The sequence below is a fragment of the Dasypus novemcinctus genome, chromosome 1, assembly GCF_030445035.2.
Source record: "Dasypus novemcinctus isolate mDasNov1 chromosome 1, mDasNov1.1.hap2, whole genome shotgun sequence".
Lineage (NCBI taxonomy): Eukaryota > Metazoa > Chordata > Mammalia > Cingulata > Dasypodidae > Dasypus > Dasypus novemcinctus.
The window spans coordinates 164,091,516-164,107,569 of NC_080673.1; the positions used below are offsets into that span (position 1 = coordinate 164,091,516).

Consider the following 16,054-nt stretch of genomic DNA (forward strand, 5'->3'; position numbering starts at 1 on the left):
TAAAAACCTAATCAGAATGTCTAGGTAATCTAGTTGTGTCAGAATGGAATAATAATGTATATCACTAAGGGATATAACATTTTGGATTTGTGTTTTAGTAAATACATGATATCCTAATGGTATATTAATAATAGTTCCTTTTATACTGTAAACTGATTATAAAATTTGTAAGGGAAACCTTACAAACTGACAAGTATACTCGATGACTAACAAATTCTGTTAAAAAATATAGGCAGAATTTTTAAGGTAAATGTACCAGATTACACAGTTTAGTTCTCAGCACATGAGGTAAAGAAGCAACAAACATTAATCAGGAAAAAATTCCAAACTAGTAAGTGAGCTGCTCTTATTTACATATGACATTTATTAAGGGAAAAAAGCATCCTATGGGACCCAGACCCTTAATCTACCAGCAAAATCAGACAGATGAAATACAATGTAATAGAAATAAGAATTTTCTTTTTTCATAAAACCAAGTCTAGTGATGTAAGCAAACTTAAATGCAAAAAATAAAGGCTGCCAGACCAACCTCTTATATAAATGCCTTCCAAAGTTTCATTTCAGAGATAGGGATGAAGGATTTAGGGGAGACAATCTTTGAATCAACATTTTACCTTCAATTCTTTGCTTCACTGACTTCTGACAGTTTGGCATTTGGGGGTCATCATAATCAAAAGATATGTTGCCAAAGCTTGACAAATGTAATCTAAGAAAGATAATACAAATTCCAAATGTCTGCGGTTGTCTGCAGTTCCTCAAAAAGTTATCATATTTAAAACTCCGGCCATACATGGTACATAATTTTAGCAAAAATCATTATCCAAATTATGAGTCAATTAAGGTAACACTGGCAATCATATACCAAAAACTCAAGTCTTATGCCATTTATTATTTTGGGTGATTTGAGGGAGAAGAGTGGGGCAGAGGGGAAGTATGCAAGGATTAAGTTAGTTTTTGAATATTTTCCAATCTTATCCTTTCTCACAAGTTTCCTAGTGTATGTTCCCTCTTTGGAATTGGATACTATTGCTGGCCATGATGGTCCAGTTAAAATAGGTTTCCACCCCTCATCTGCCCACTGCCAGGCAAAAGAAATGTGCCAACTTAGATAGTTTGAGCCCACTACTTATAGCTGATTATACAACTCCATTCTCAGTCAAAGGTATGAACAGGCATACCTCACCTTTGATAACATCCAAATTTTAGTTAGGCCAAATAGGAGCAATATACCCTTGACTATCCAGCATACTTTTCCAATTATTCTTCTACAGAGAATACACTTTACTTGAAGATATTAAGATCTATATGCTGAAATATTCAAATCCTATGGATCAGAGCAAGATGTTACAAATATGGGGGAAAAGGAAAAAAGAAAAAAGAAAAAGAAACATAAAAAGATGGATATCATCTTATTTTTAAAGAAAGAGGCCCAAATTCCTTGTTTTCAAATTCAAATTTAACTCTATTTAAAAGGGAAAAAACACATGAACTACTGATGACACACATTTCCTAATTCCACAGAAAGTTCCTAGATAATGTGGCACTTCATGTCAAACTTTGCTTAAACAAACTTTAAAATATCAGTGCAGAAATGAACTGGAAAGAGAAGACAGTAACACAAACCTACATTTATTTAAAAATGGATATGATCTCAACTAACTATTAATAAAATCTGATTATGAACCTCTAAGAAATATTCTCTTTTAGGGAGTCCTCAAAAAAAGTAACAACAAAAAAACCCTACCATTTTGCAACACCTTCTGCACATCAACTTTGAAATTCTTTTTTTAAAAAATTAGTTAAATATTCTTGTCCAGCTATGGATTTTTTCAGAGTAATTTACTAGAAAAAAACTGATATAATCATACCTTCCCAGTCAGCAATGATATGGGACAATAAATGGCAGGTGGGAAAAAGGAGAAGGAGAAAGATAGAAAGCACAGAATGAATTATAATGGGTAAAAAGCAACATTAAAAAAAAAATAGGGATGAGGAATTTGATTCAAATTATACATGTACATATATATATGTATATGTGTCTATATATATATCATGTACAATTTTGTATTTTAAAAATAAAACTGGAATGATATTTCACTTAAAACATACAACATGCAAATGCTTTGTGATGGTTAAAAAAAATGTACACCAATGTATAAATTCTCACAATTTCCTGGTAAATGATATTTCTGGATCAAAAATTACCATTACAAATAATTTAATCAAATGCTTATTTTTTTGCTTTCAGTATTACAAATTGTTGTAATTCATAAACTTCAATCTAATTAAGCTTTAAGATACTGACTGCATATGAGTAGTTAGGTCATCATGTTAAGAACTCACTTATCTAGTAAAGAGATCAGCTGGCCACCACTCTTGTATGAACAATACTCACTACTACCTGAACATTTGCAAGTGCATACAAGTTATTTTGGTGAAAAGAGCCACAACTGGCTTTTCTAAATTTCCAGTTACTGAACTACATGATTTTTTATCTTGATACTCTAAGGTCATTTGAAAGCAACTTACTTAAATATTATGTTTTAGCCATTATATAATGGTACATGACCATTCAGTAAATTTAAGAAACTCACGTCACAGGCATACTATTGACTCTGATATTATGCAAAATCACAGCCACAAGTTTCAGTATAAGAGATTTTTACCTCTCTCTCAGTATCACTTTAAAGTAAAAACCATCCCAGAGTTTAGATAAGAAACACCTTTTAAATAAATTAAAAATACAATGCTGTATTTTTCCTGTCTGTAAAATTATAAATATTTCTAGTCCATTTTACACAATGTTAAAATACTTATAAATGCATCATCTCCTAGTAAATGTATATTATGGCACTGAAGCCAGTTTTAAAAGAAAGACAAAAAACAAAACAAAATGCAGTCATTCCAATGGCCTCATGGAAATGTCTAGGGGTATTTTTTAATTCCTAACATTTGAAAAATTAAACCAAAAAGGGAAATAAAGGAAGAAATATTACAAAAGGGTAACTACCATGACCTAAAAGAATATTGTGAAATGACTTCACTGAATTCAGTAACTAAGCAAATTCTGTAATGAACAGTTCCAGATAACTAGATTAGGAGTGTTCTTTTCTTAGTGCTCAGATCAAAATCACTAGGCACATAGAAATAGTTCCCATACTCTGTAAGAAAAGACAAACACTGAAATGGAGTGACTCTTCAAAACCACACATCTAGATTTAGCCAGAGTATTCAAGATTCACAGGTTTTGATGGAGTGAAGTCTTCAGTGATAACATTAAAATTCATAATCCTATGGATGCCACTTATTTTTCACCAATGTGAAAAACGAAACATGATTGCAAGGAATAATATACCTGACAGGCTGAAGTGAGAAATTACGAACAATTTAAGCAACTAAAATGTTCTCTATTGAAACATAAAAACATGATTTCCAAACTGATTCAACTTATAGTGTGTTTTTTAGAAGCAGCAGCTTTAGTTCTATGGCCTGTTGAAATTCCCTTTACATAAAATATCTCCTCTGTACTTTAAAAAAAAAAAAAAAGGCTGTGAATGGTGCTGACTTCTTCCATGTGGGAAAGGAGGTAAGGGAGTAACATTGTGGCTTTGTAGAGTGACTTGATGACTGTTTCCAGGGCTCCCACCAAGGTGATTCATTCCATCAAATTTACAGTATTTCCAAGTCCACGTGTCGAACTTCAGGATTTCGTTCCTGGAAAGAAAAATCACCATCATATAATTCACAGCAAAATAAAATCTTTTGTTGTTTTTATTCCTTTGATCACTAAAGTGATCTGTAACCAAAGACAAGGAAAACATTTTGATCAAACTGTTCCCTTTTCTAGCACACTAAAGAGATAATTTCATAAGAAAAAAAAAATAAAAAACCCATAGACAAATAGACTAATATGCATTAAAAATAGTACAGTTTAAGTGGTCCTACCTCCCTGAGTTTGTTCACATGTTCAATAACAATCTATTGTCTTGGGCCAGGCACTATGCTAGAAAGCGGAGCTACAAGTGTTAAATAAGACTCTGTTCCTGAAAGAAAGCCACAGGCGCAAGATGTCAAAAGCAATTAAACCTGGAAGAGAAGGGAGAGACCAGCAGACACCATCATGTGCCTTGTCACATGCCAGAGGAGTCAAAGGATCTCCAGCAGCCAGTCTTCAGGAAGAAAGCACCGCTTTGATGATGTCTTGATTTGGACATTTTCCCAGACTCTAACCAATACAACCTGACCTTAAGAGAGATCTGAGAAGAGGAGATCTGATTATGATTGTCCTACTGCCTGAAGTCAAAAGGAAGTTGATTACTCTGTCACAGGACCTGACCCAAAATACCAAAGTAACAATGATGATGATGGCAACAATAAAATATAAAGGAGGAAGGAGACTTGTCCATCTGGAGTGAGAATAAAGAAGAGTACTTTTTAGCATACACGGATCAGACTATAACTCAGTAGAGCACGTCCACGATGCTCTGTATCTCTTCAAAGGTGAGAAGAGTATGATGTACTGGGATTATCTTGCTGTTTCTTCATCAGAATTGAAGAGATTCTCAGCCCAAATGAAACTATCAAAGTTGCACCTGCAGAACTCTGGACCAAGTTTATCAATAATTTTAGACTTTTCTCCTGGAATAAGAATTCTCTTCAGTGTCCTGGTCAACACCCCACTTTTTGCCACCTTGTCCTGATCTTCCAGATTAGATTGTCATTATCTGTCTGACACTCTCTCCATTAGCCTAGCCAGATTTCTGGACATGGACCTTCTTGGTCCAACCTGCCCTGATATTATATAATACAGATAATACATTAACACAAGCTGGTTTAAAGAAAAATGCAGAAGAATGAATATAAAGTGAAATTAGCCCTACATCCAAGTTCATAACCTCTTTGTTACTTTAGGCACCTACTGTAAACATAGGTGTATTTCCACGCATTAAAAAAATACAAATATGGGAAGCAAACTTGGCCCAGTGGTTAGGGCATCTGTCTACCACATGGGAGGTCCGCGTTTCAAACCCTGGGCCTCCTTGATCCGTGTGGAGCTGGCCCACGCGCAGTGCTGATGCACGCAAGGAGTGCCATGGCACACAGGGGTGGGTGTCCCTGGCGTAGGGGAGCCCCATGCACAAGGAGTGCACCCCATAAGGAGAGCCGCCCAGCACGAAAGAAAAAAAAGTTCAGCCTGCCCAGGAACGGCACCGCACACACGGAGAACTGACACAGCAAGATGACGCAACAAAAAGAAACACAGATTCCCATGCCGCTGACAACAACAGAAGCGGACAAAGAACACGCAGCAAATAGACACAAAGAACAGACAACTGGGGGTGGGGGAGGGGAAGGGGAGAGAAACAAAACAAAACAAAAAAAAACCATATATATTACTGATATAGATTATATTCCTGGTACTTGAAAAATTAAATTATGAAAGTTATATAACTTTTTAAACTTTCAAGTGTATCTTGAATATTTTTATTAGTATGTAGAAATTTGCCCAATTTTTAGCTGTTGCATGATACACACTAGTGCCAACATTATGCAAATGTTCAATTAATGAACAATTACTATTGTTTTAACAAATCAGTTCCATTGAAACATATTAATGAAACATACAATTCATTCAAAGTGTACAATCAATGGTATTTGGTGTAATGACAACATAGTGGCGCATTCATCACCTCAGCATTAGAGCATTTTCATTATTTTTATTATAATAATAATAATAAACAAAAACACTGTTTTATTAAACATTTTGTGTTATAAACAGGAAAACTGAAGTTTTGAGATATAAACTAACTTGCCCGAAGTCACACAACTAGTAAGTGATTGAGGTAGGAAGGATTCCAGGTCTGACTCCAGACCCTAGGCTTCTCACTACTATAATATACTAAATAATAATACTGGGAACAAAAATGAAAGCACTGTTGGTTTTGCTCATGGGATCCAGGAAAGCTTCACTGAAGATATAGTATCTAAGCCAGGCTTGAATGTGATGAGTTTTACAGAGATGATAAAGGGGATCCAGTAAGAAGAAAACAGCATTAGCAAATTCAAAAGCCCAGAGTGTGCAATGGTATGGTTTGGCTAGCACAGAAGTTGCAAAAAGGGTAGGATTAGTGATGAGGTTGGAAAGACAGGCAGAATCCAGGCTGTGAAAAATAAATGCTAGCTTAAGGAACTTCAATACAATAACAAAAATTATTATTAAATGTCTACAGTTTGTGCCAGGGACTAAAGTATAAAACAATTAATAGGAAACTAATAGTACTTGCCTTCAATAGACTTAAGTCTAGTAAGACGATATGGTAAGTAAGCAGGCGATTACAAACAATACTCTGTAACTATAAAGGAAAGTAAAGCTGCCCCTTGCCCCGGCTGCTTATTGGGAAATTAAAAGTATAATAAAATATAATATAAAGATATTGTGGGAATGGAAGATAGAAAGGATTAGTATAAAAGAATTGAATCAGGAAGAACACTACAAGCATTTTGTGGAGAAATAAGGTAGTAAAACAAAAGAACTGAAATTATTAAAAATGGTTATCTCTGAGAAGTAGAACTAAGGAAAAAGGAAGGATAAGGCAGGTAGTTACCGATGTTTTAAGGTTTTCCATTCTGTTTGACTTTATAAATTTTATTACTTTGACAAAACTGTAATGAAAAGGGGGGGAAAGTCCCTCTAAGTTATTGTGATACTCGACCAAGATTAATAACACCTAGTTTAAAAAATAATGTCCAGGGAATATGTGCATGTGTATTCGTCAGCCAAAGGGGTGCTCATGCAAAGTACCAAAAATCTGTTGGCTTTTATAGAGAGTACTTCTTTGGGGTAAAAGCCTACATTTACAAGGCCCTAAAGAGTCCAACTCAAGGTAGAATAAGAGGTGCTTTCTCACCCAAGTCAGTTGCCATGTGTTGAAGTAAGATGGTGGGCCTGGTCTCTCCTTCCTTCCTTCTTCTTGAGGCTCCATGGGCCCAGCTTCTTCTGATCTCAGCTGTACGATGGCATAGGATTTGTTTCTTTCTGGGCTTCCTCAACTCAGTTGCTCTGTTCTCTTCAGCTGCAAACTATCAGATAAATGGCTCATCTCTCTTCCCAGGGCTAAAGGATCAAAGTTCTCTCCCTTGCAGTGTCTTTGGAATTTTCTTTCTTCCTATGCCTTCTGTGCGTCTTCTTGAACGAATCACCATTTATATAGCCCACCAAGGGGCAGGGACTTAAACTGAGTTATACCCTACTGATGTGATTGAATCAAAGCCCTAATTATTTTTTAAAAAATATATATGTTCTTAAAAAAAGATACTCAGACCATATAAATGTTACATAAAAAATATAGGGGATTCCCATATGCCCCACTCCCTATCCCTCCCACGCTTTCCCAAATTAACAATAATCTTCATTAGTGTGGTACATTTATTAGAATTGATGAACTCATTTTGGAGCACTGCCACTAAGCTTGGGCTATAGTTTACACTGTCGTTTACACTCTCTCCTGCACAATTTTGCAAATTATGACAAGATATACTATGGCCTGTATCTGTCTTAGCAATGTCATTCAGAACGATTCACAAGTCCCAAAAATGCCCATATTACACCTATTTTTCCCTCTCCCTTCCTCCAGAGGCCACTGCCTCCGCATCAATGATATTACTTCTTCCATTGCTAGAATCACAGTAAGTCTATAATAGAATTAAGAGTAAATCTACTGTAGTCCATTGTTTATTTCCCAATCCTGAGGATTCTGGGATGGTGATGCCCATTCCACTTCCAAGTGAGAGGGGTCTTAGACCCTATGGGGCAGATGGATGGGACTCTCTTGCTTGCAGTTGCAGACTCTCTCTGTTCCTTGGGATGGTCATTGTCCATCATCATCTCCTTGTTAGTTGTCCTGGGTGAGTCCAATGAACTTGAGAGTAGATATTGCAACTCTGTTGAGATTCAGGGCCCAATCAGCAAATGAACAGTCCAAAGACTTAAGTCTCTTGGACATACTCCTATCAACTCTAGTACTAACAATAGGTTCTAATAGAAGGGGCAGAAGAGTCATGTGTAGGGAAACACAACTGAGTCTACCTCTCTCTCACTGCAAAGCCCTAATCTTAACATAATTTAATCAAAGACATCTCAGCTGAATCTAATACAATCAAAGGTATCATGCCCATAGGAAAAGACCAGTTTACAAACATAATCTCTCTTTTTGGAATTCATAAATAATTTCAAACTGCCACAGCATGTTATTCATATTAAAAGAACTGAGTTATAAAAACAAAATCTGGTAAAATACTGGTGTATTCTAGTCCCAGCTAGAATATTCTATTGAATATACATTGGGATTTTTCTTATAACTAGTGTTTTTCAAATATAACCGGGAATACTTTCCTCTTGGGTCCTAATGTGAGAGAGGCAACGGACCCCTAAAACTGAAACCTTTTGTTCTCTATGTCTTCTTTATATGAAACTATTCCCTGTATCTAAAACTCCTTGAAATCAATATGCAATAAAAAAATATTTCCCCAAACAGAAATCAAACAAAATTTTGTCCTCCCACTTCAATCAACCCTCTCCTATTTGATAAAATTGAACATTTTTAACTGTTTGCAGGAAGTTTCACATTATTTCTACCTAAAAGCACAACATAAAAAAACATAGAAGAAGGGGGAAAAAAAATGTAGCTTAAGTGCTTGAGTGCCTGATTCCCATATATGAGGTCCTGGATTCAATCTCCAGTCCCTCCTAAAAACAAACAAACAAAAAACCCAACTCTCACTGGGAGCAGATGGAGCTCAGCGGTTGACCGTCTTCTCCCCATATATGAGGTCCTGGGTTCAATCCCCAGTATCTCCTGAAAAAAAAAAAAAAACAAAAAACAAAACAGAACCACCGAACAAAAAAACCCATACCCTATACACCTTTATCTCAGGGAAAATAACCTAAAAAGCTAATTCACTCTGGGTTTTTTTCTAATCAAGTTTTCACAGGGACAAAATCAAATTCCTAAATATTTTATGTCCAAATCAAAGCACATGCACAATATATGCTTGCTGAATGAATAAATGAATAAAACAGGATTAATATGTCCTTAAAAGTCAATGTTTAGTACCTAACAAGGTATCATGTGTATAGCAGAAAGTGAATCTATTATTTGTTAAACACTGAAAATCCATAATTGGTGTCTAACTTAAAACTCTCATTTATTGAACAAATACTTGTTAAACTACTATATTCCAGACATTGGTCAGTTTGGATTGGTCCATTTCATAACCCAGAGACAGACTTTATTCCAAGACCTATAGTATAGGGAGATGAAAACTAAATTCGGAAAGTTATTTTGCAATACTGCAGAAGCAAGTTAAGAAAATGCTACTGGAGAAGGCCATTATGGAAGGAAAAGATAAAGGGCAGGTCATTTAATGGGAGCATTTCTTATTTGAAATTTGCAATTGCTACAGCAGCTTCCCACTCAATTTATTTCCAATGAATTACTTCCCTCCAAACACAGAAAACATCATGAAGAAATAGAAGGGTATAGCAACAGACTTAAATATGCAGAAAAAAAATAATTTAAAGCTAACAGTTGAAATAACTTCAAAACAAAAACAAGATAGTTGTAAGATAGATGGACTTTATGATTTAGTGTCTATTATTTTTAATATCTCTATATACAACAATGTAGTTACAGAATTTTAAGCGAAAAATATCACCTATTTTAATATTGAGATCAATGGCATTATTCAAGAGAGATGGCTATACTGGTGCAGAATTTTCCAAATGTGTGTGACTTTCCATAGTAACTCAAGTATCTTTGAAATCACTTATGATTAAGCTTAGAAGGCAACTATGCTTAAATACTAAAAATGAGGGTTTATGCTAGTGTACAAAATTTTAGTTTTTAAAAGGAAATCATTTTATTTACATGACAAGAAAGAAACGTATTCATGCATCCCCTTATAGATAGATACCTCAACAATGAAGAACTTTTCTTTGACTTAAGATTAAACATGCTTTAATTACCTCAGCTAGAGATGTTTCTACATGTAAGTGCGAGTTAAACTTGGCTTTCTGGTTTGAGTTACACAATTTCAAAAACACTCAAGAGATAGTTAAATTTATTAGTGGATATTAATAGTTTCTAATTAAAGCATAAAGTTAAACAAAAGTAAGCTTATCTGATTGTGATAAAAGCAAATAAATTTGAGAAGACTAATTTGTAAACTGTCCTTAAATCTGGTTTATGACTTAATGTTTCTGTTAAAGGATAAAGCAAACAAAGATTTAGTTTAAAAGTCTATTATTTTACATTTGAATAGCATTTTACAGTTTTCCAAACATTGTCAAACACACGATCTCATTTCAGTTTCATAATGAGGGGGAAAAAAACCAACAGTCCATTATTTTCTTTGCCAGGGAAATAAAAGCAGATAGAATGGAAGAGGTAATTTTATTCATTCACATATTACCCTGCACAAAATAAACATCATCTTACTCTTTATCTAGAGCAGTGTTTACCAAAGTATGGTCTACAGATCGCTGGCATCTCTGAAACCTTCCGAGGGGGTCTCCAATGTCAAAACTATTTACATAATAACACTAACATGTTATTTGCCTTTTTCATCGTCCTGACATTTCCTCTGTTGATGTTAAAGCAATGGTGGGTACAACTTACGACACCTTTGCACATATCAAGGCAAATAGTTCCAAACTACACTAGTAGCTAGTATCCTTATACAGGCACCCTGAGCAGGTAAAATTACAAAAAAAAAAAATCATAATGTTCTCCAGATGAATAGAAACAAACAGAAAGTATAAAATACAATGTCAGATGGACTAAAGGCAAGATATATGCCATGGTCACATTCTATTTTTTCTAACTTTTAACCAGAGCCTAAAGTTTCCCTTTAACCTTCTCTAGAAATTTTCAAAATGTTTCTTATAAATGTAAAAATTTAAAAAGCCTTTGAGTATTTTAGAAATTAAACAGGCAGTACAGAATAGTGGTTAAAAGTACAGAATCTGGAATTGAATAATCCATATTCAAATCCCAACCCCCCTACTTTCTTGGACAAACTATCCAATTTCTCTAAAACAATTGTTTTCTCACCCATAAAAATGCTATGAATACCCATTTATCATTAAGCTATTGAGAAAATCAGAGTATACAAACAGCATAATGTCTCATGCAAAATAAGTATTCAACCATAGTTGACATTATCTTTACATTATTATTATACCTTACCTTCAGTTCCTTCTCAAGTCTATCTACTTCAGCTCCTAAAGTATCAATAATATTTTCTCCATGTTTAAGCATAAAGGTCTCTAGTTCTTCAGGAGTTTTTACTTCTTGAATTTCCTATAAAAAAATAAAGAAAATGAAAGCAGGAAAACAAAATAACTTTTGGAGGGTACTTCTTTGCTCCAAAATAAAATTTTAAAAACTCAGAGTGGTACATTTTTTTGTTTCCTCATGATTTTATTTTATTTTTTTTGTAGAGAATATTTTATTAGCTTTTTATTTTAAAGACACATAGATCACACAAAATGTTACATTAAAAAATATGAGGTTCCCATATACCCCACTCCCCACCCCTCCCCATTCCTCCCACAGTAGTATTTTTTTGGAGGTACCAGGTATCTAACCCAGGACCTCCTACATATAGGCATCAACCACTGAGCCACATCTGCTTCCATAGTGGTACATTTTAAGCTAGATGTTAGCAGTATAATTTTATTGAAAAGATTACTTTTTTTTAAAAGCCCAAAATTTAAAACAAACACCATTAAGTTCAATGAAAAATAAAAACTTTTAAGCCCAGGCAATGACCACATATTTTCAAAATAATTGTTTGAGAAAAACCAAGTACAATGTGAAACTGAAATTACATTACAAAAAGAGCAGTGAAAGAATCAATTATTCAGTAAATGGGGCCAATTTTTTTCTATAAGGAAAAAAATATAGTGAATCCCTGACTCAGATGACCACAAATAATTCCAGGTGGATTAAACCACTAAGAGTGGTAAAACAAACTTTAAAACTTTTTAATGAAAAATGAGAAAATTTTTGTGACACTGATAAAAGGAAGGATTTCTTAAGCAAGGTAATAAAAAGCATACAGGGAAAGATTACTTATTTGACCACATGAAAATGAAAAACCACATTAAATCTTCCATAAAACAATAAAGTGAAAAGGTTAGTCACGAACTAGGAAAAGATAAATGCACAGATACAACTGACAAAGGATTAGTATCCAGCATAAAAAAATAAATGCCCAGAAATTGGTAAGAAAAATACAAATTAATGTAAAAAAAAAAAAAAACAAAAGTAAAAAGGAGCGATGTGGGAAGCAGATGTGGCTCAAGCAACTGGGCTCCCACCTACCACATAGAGGTCCCAGGTTTGTTTCCTGGGCCCTCCTGATAAAGGCAAGCTGGCCTGCGTGGTGAGGTGGACCACACAGCGAGCTAGTGCAACAAAAGAAACAAAGAGGAGAGACAATGAGAGACACAACAAACCAGGGAGCTGAGGTGACTCAAGAGATTGCCTCTCTCCCCCATCTCAGTGCTTCCTTAAGAGAAGACGAGAAGAGACAAGCAGGCACAGACAGCACACAGCGAATAGATACAAAAGAAAAGACAGTGAGCACAAACAACAAGGGGGTGGAAGATAAATAAATTAAAAAAATTTTTTTTTAATTTAAAAAAGGAGCAATGTAGAGAAAAATACAAAATTCAATGAACTTCAAAGCTTAACTTACTTCTAATCAGGAAAATGAAAGTTAAAACAGTAAAATACTATTTCACACATATTGCCATATTGAAAAAAACTAAGAATTTCTGTCAATATGTAATTCAGTAAGAACGTGAAGCAGTAAGAACTTTGTTACACTGACAGTGAAAGTTAAATTGGCATACTTGAAGAATATGGCAGTTTCAAGGGAAGATGAAGATATGCAAACCTAATGTCCCACCTATTTTATATCTAGCTATGCTGGCCTAAAAAAATGCTGGCACATGTGATCCAGGGAACATGTATGAGAATGCCATTTTGGAACTACTTCTAATAGCTTATTGGAAATAAAATAAATGTCTATCAACTGGAAACTGGGTAAATAAATTGCAGCATATTCACAGGATACAGTATCATAAAGTAATTAAAGTAAACTAGAGGTACATGTATTCACATGGAGGACTCTCAAAATGTGCTAAGTAAAAATAGGAAAGCAAATTACAGAGTAATGCATATGGTATACAATATGACACCATTTATATCAATCTGTAAACCTTCAAAGTGCTATTATAATTCTAAAATATTTTGTGATAATGAATGTACAACACTGATTATACTAAAAGTCACTGATTATATACTTTAAGTAGATTGCATAGTATGTGAATATATCTCAATAAAACTGCTTAATAAATAAACAACTGTGCCAAAAATAGCTAGAAATAGCAGCTATGCCATCAGAGGAAACAGAGATTGAGAGGTGAATAATTTCCTTGTTTTGTCTGTTTTTTAATTTTTATTATTAAAAAATAAAAATGCTCTCATAATGATTGAAGTGATGAATGCACAACTATTGATTATGTCAAATGCCACTGATGGTACACTTTGGATGAATTATATGCATTAATATGTATTATAACAACAAAATTGACTTATTAAAATAAATAATTTTTTAGAAAATATTATGTATTAGCCTAAAAAAGTAAAAAAATCTGAATGGAAATGGTAAGTACCCAATTCAGGATAGACGGTTAATTCTAGGGATCAAGGGAGGACAATGGACTTGAAGGAGAACACGGAGGCATCAACTGTTTTTCTAATCACTTATTTTTTTAAAAGAGATAGTAAGCAAATATAGAATAACAAAATGCTAAGATTTGACAAAGGTAAGTGGTAGGCTTTTAAACTATTCATAAATTAAAAATCATGGGTTACACTTATTATATGATCCAGGAAAAAAAAAAATCATGAGCTCTGGATTCACGTGTCTAAATTAAAATCTGTCTCCATATTTATGGTTTTGCAACTTGAGGAAGTTACTTGATCTATGTCTCAATTTGCCCATTTGTAAAAATGAGAATATTACTTCTTTGCCTCACAGGGTTGTTAAGAGTAAATGAGATAACATACATAAACTGCCTGGCATATAACAAGCACTTAGTGATAAATGCTCTTCTGCTCTCTCTTCCAACCCATCCTATAGTAATAAATAAAAGGTCTCATCAAATTTTTGCAACTCTAAGAAGTTGAGCGCTGAAATGACTTTAAGACTTGTAGAAGTCCAATGCTGTAGCACTGATGTAGAGAAAATGGCCACTGTAGTTGCTGAGTTGTTGTTGGAGTTGTCCTAAATGATATTGCAGAGACAGATGCTAGACATTATATATCTTGCCATAACCCACTGAACAGACTGGGGTAGAGTGTAAACTACAATGTAAACTATATTATTCATGCGGTGCAGCAGTCCTCCAAAATGTATTCACCAAATGCAATGAATGTGCCACAGCAATGAAAGAGGTTATTGATGTGGGAGGAGTAGGAGGTCGGGTGGGGGGTGGAGTATGTGGGAACCTCTTATATTTTTTTACTGTAACATTTTTTGTGATCTACATATCTTCAAAAAAATACAATAAATACATGCTCACTAAAAAAGGGGGGAGGGCTTCCTTTATTTTTATAGTAATTTTCCTAACCCTTGACTGAAGGTAAACAAAAATGCATAAACTTACTTGTAACATCTGGTCAAAATCTTGTTTTTCCAAATATGATCTCGTTACAACTCGTCCATCAAAATCTACTTCTGCCTTAAATCTCACTTTACCTAATCCCAGATCTGTAGCTTTAACATCATGAATTGCCCTGCAATTAGTAACAGTGCACGTAAATTTACATCCACACCCATATATATGCACACACACATGTATGAATGGCACAAAGCCTAGAATTTTTGTTTTTTTCACCAGGGATGCAAAAGGACCAAGATAACTTAAGAGTATTCATCATTAAGTGGGGCCTACCATTTTCAAAGTTTCAATGTCCATTTAGTTTTTTTGCATAATACCATGCACATATATAGACGTAATTAAATACTACTTTATGAGTTATAAAGTTTGTACATTAAAACAGTAACTCTATATCACTTTTCTAATATATTTTATCTCATAAATCTTTTCTTTTCTCATTCATCTACTTAACAATTTCCTAAATAAAAATTACCAAAAAAATTTTTTATGATACTACTACTTGAGACTCTATTAATCGCATATAGTCAATGACTTCTTTAAAACTCTTCATGCAACTCTGTGAAGTACTCTTGACTGTAAGAATAGGGTTAATAAGTACATCATGGGACAGATGCAGGGAATAATGAAGTAATACATACATAAAACACTTAATATGGTACCAATAAGTATTTAATGACTGTTTTTCATAAAGCAGATAGGTTGGCATCTTTATTTTACAGAAGATAAAACTGACCTTCAAGCCAAATGATCTTTCCATTATACCACACAACTAACCAGAAAGGAAAGCAGATACCCCAGCTTTTCATCCCTCCTGTCCTACCTGTCAAAAATCAACCTTCCCTAGAAAAGTATTGAGAAATTCTTTTGTTTGTACAGTGATTGCTATAACATGTTTTCTTTACAGGATCTATAAAACATAACAAAACACTCTGAATCCCAGGGTTTACAGAGATCTACTAGAAAAACAAAGTAAGACTCCAAGTTCTCTTAAATGACTATAATTTCTGAGTGATCTTAAGCAAGTAAACTAAATACTGATCCCACAATTCTTTATCCACATAAATTAAAAAGATGTATTTATCACCTATCTAGAGTGAAAATAAGAATTGATGACTTAATATTCATAAAGTCATAGGGTCAACTTAAAAAAAAAAAACTTGTCCAGACTGGTAAGACATGATATAATTTCTTTATTTAAAAAAAACATTTATCTATCTTAGTCCTCAGAAAATATTAATAGATTTCACTATTTGGCTAATACTTAAGTAGCAGCTAATGCATATATCCAAATATAGTTTT

At 34.0% G+C, this 16,054-nt stretch overlaps 1 protein-coding gene across 2 annotated transcripts in view; it reads right to left on the minus strand.

Annotated features, from left to right (window-relative positions):
• Positions 1 to 336: 336 nt before the first annotated feature.
• Positions 337 to 16,054, minus strand: part of SLC30A9 (solute carrier family 30 member 9) — a 104,092-nt gene continuing 88,374 nt past the window's right edge. For both annotated transcript variants that reach the window (XM_004448737.5, XM_012529834.3), the window contains 3 exons: positions 14,741 to 14,870; positions 11,247 to 11,360; positions 337 to 3,714 (listed from right to left, as the gene is read on the minus strand). In XM_004448737.5, coding sequence (XP_004448794.1) covers positions 3,670 to 3,714; positions 11,247 to 11,360; positions 14,741 to 14,870 — 289 coding nt within the window. In that variant the 3' untranslated portion in view covers positions 337 to 3,669. The remainder of the gene's footprint in view (positions 3,715 to 11,246; positions 11,361 to 14,740; positions 14,871 to 16,054) is intronic.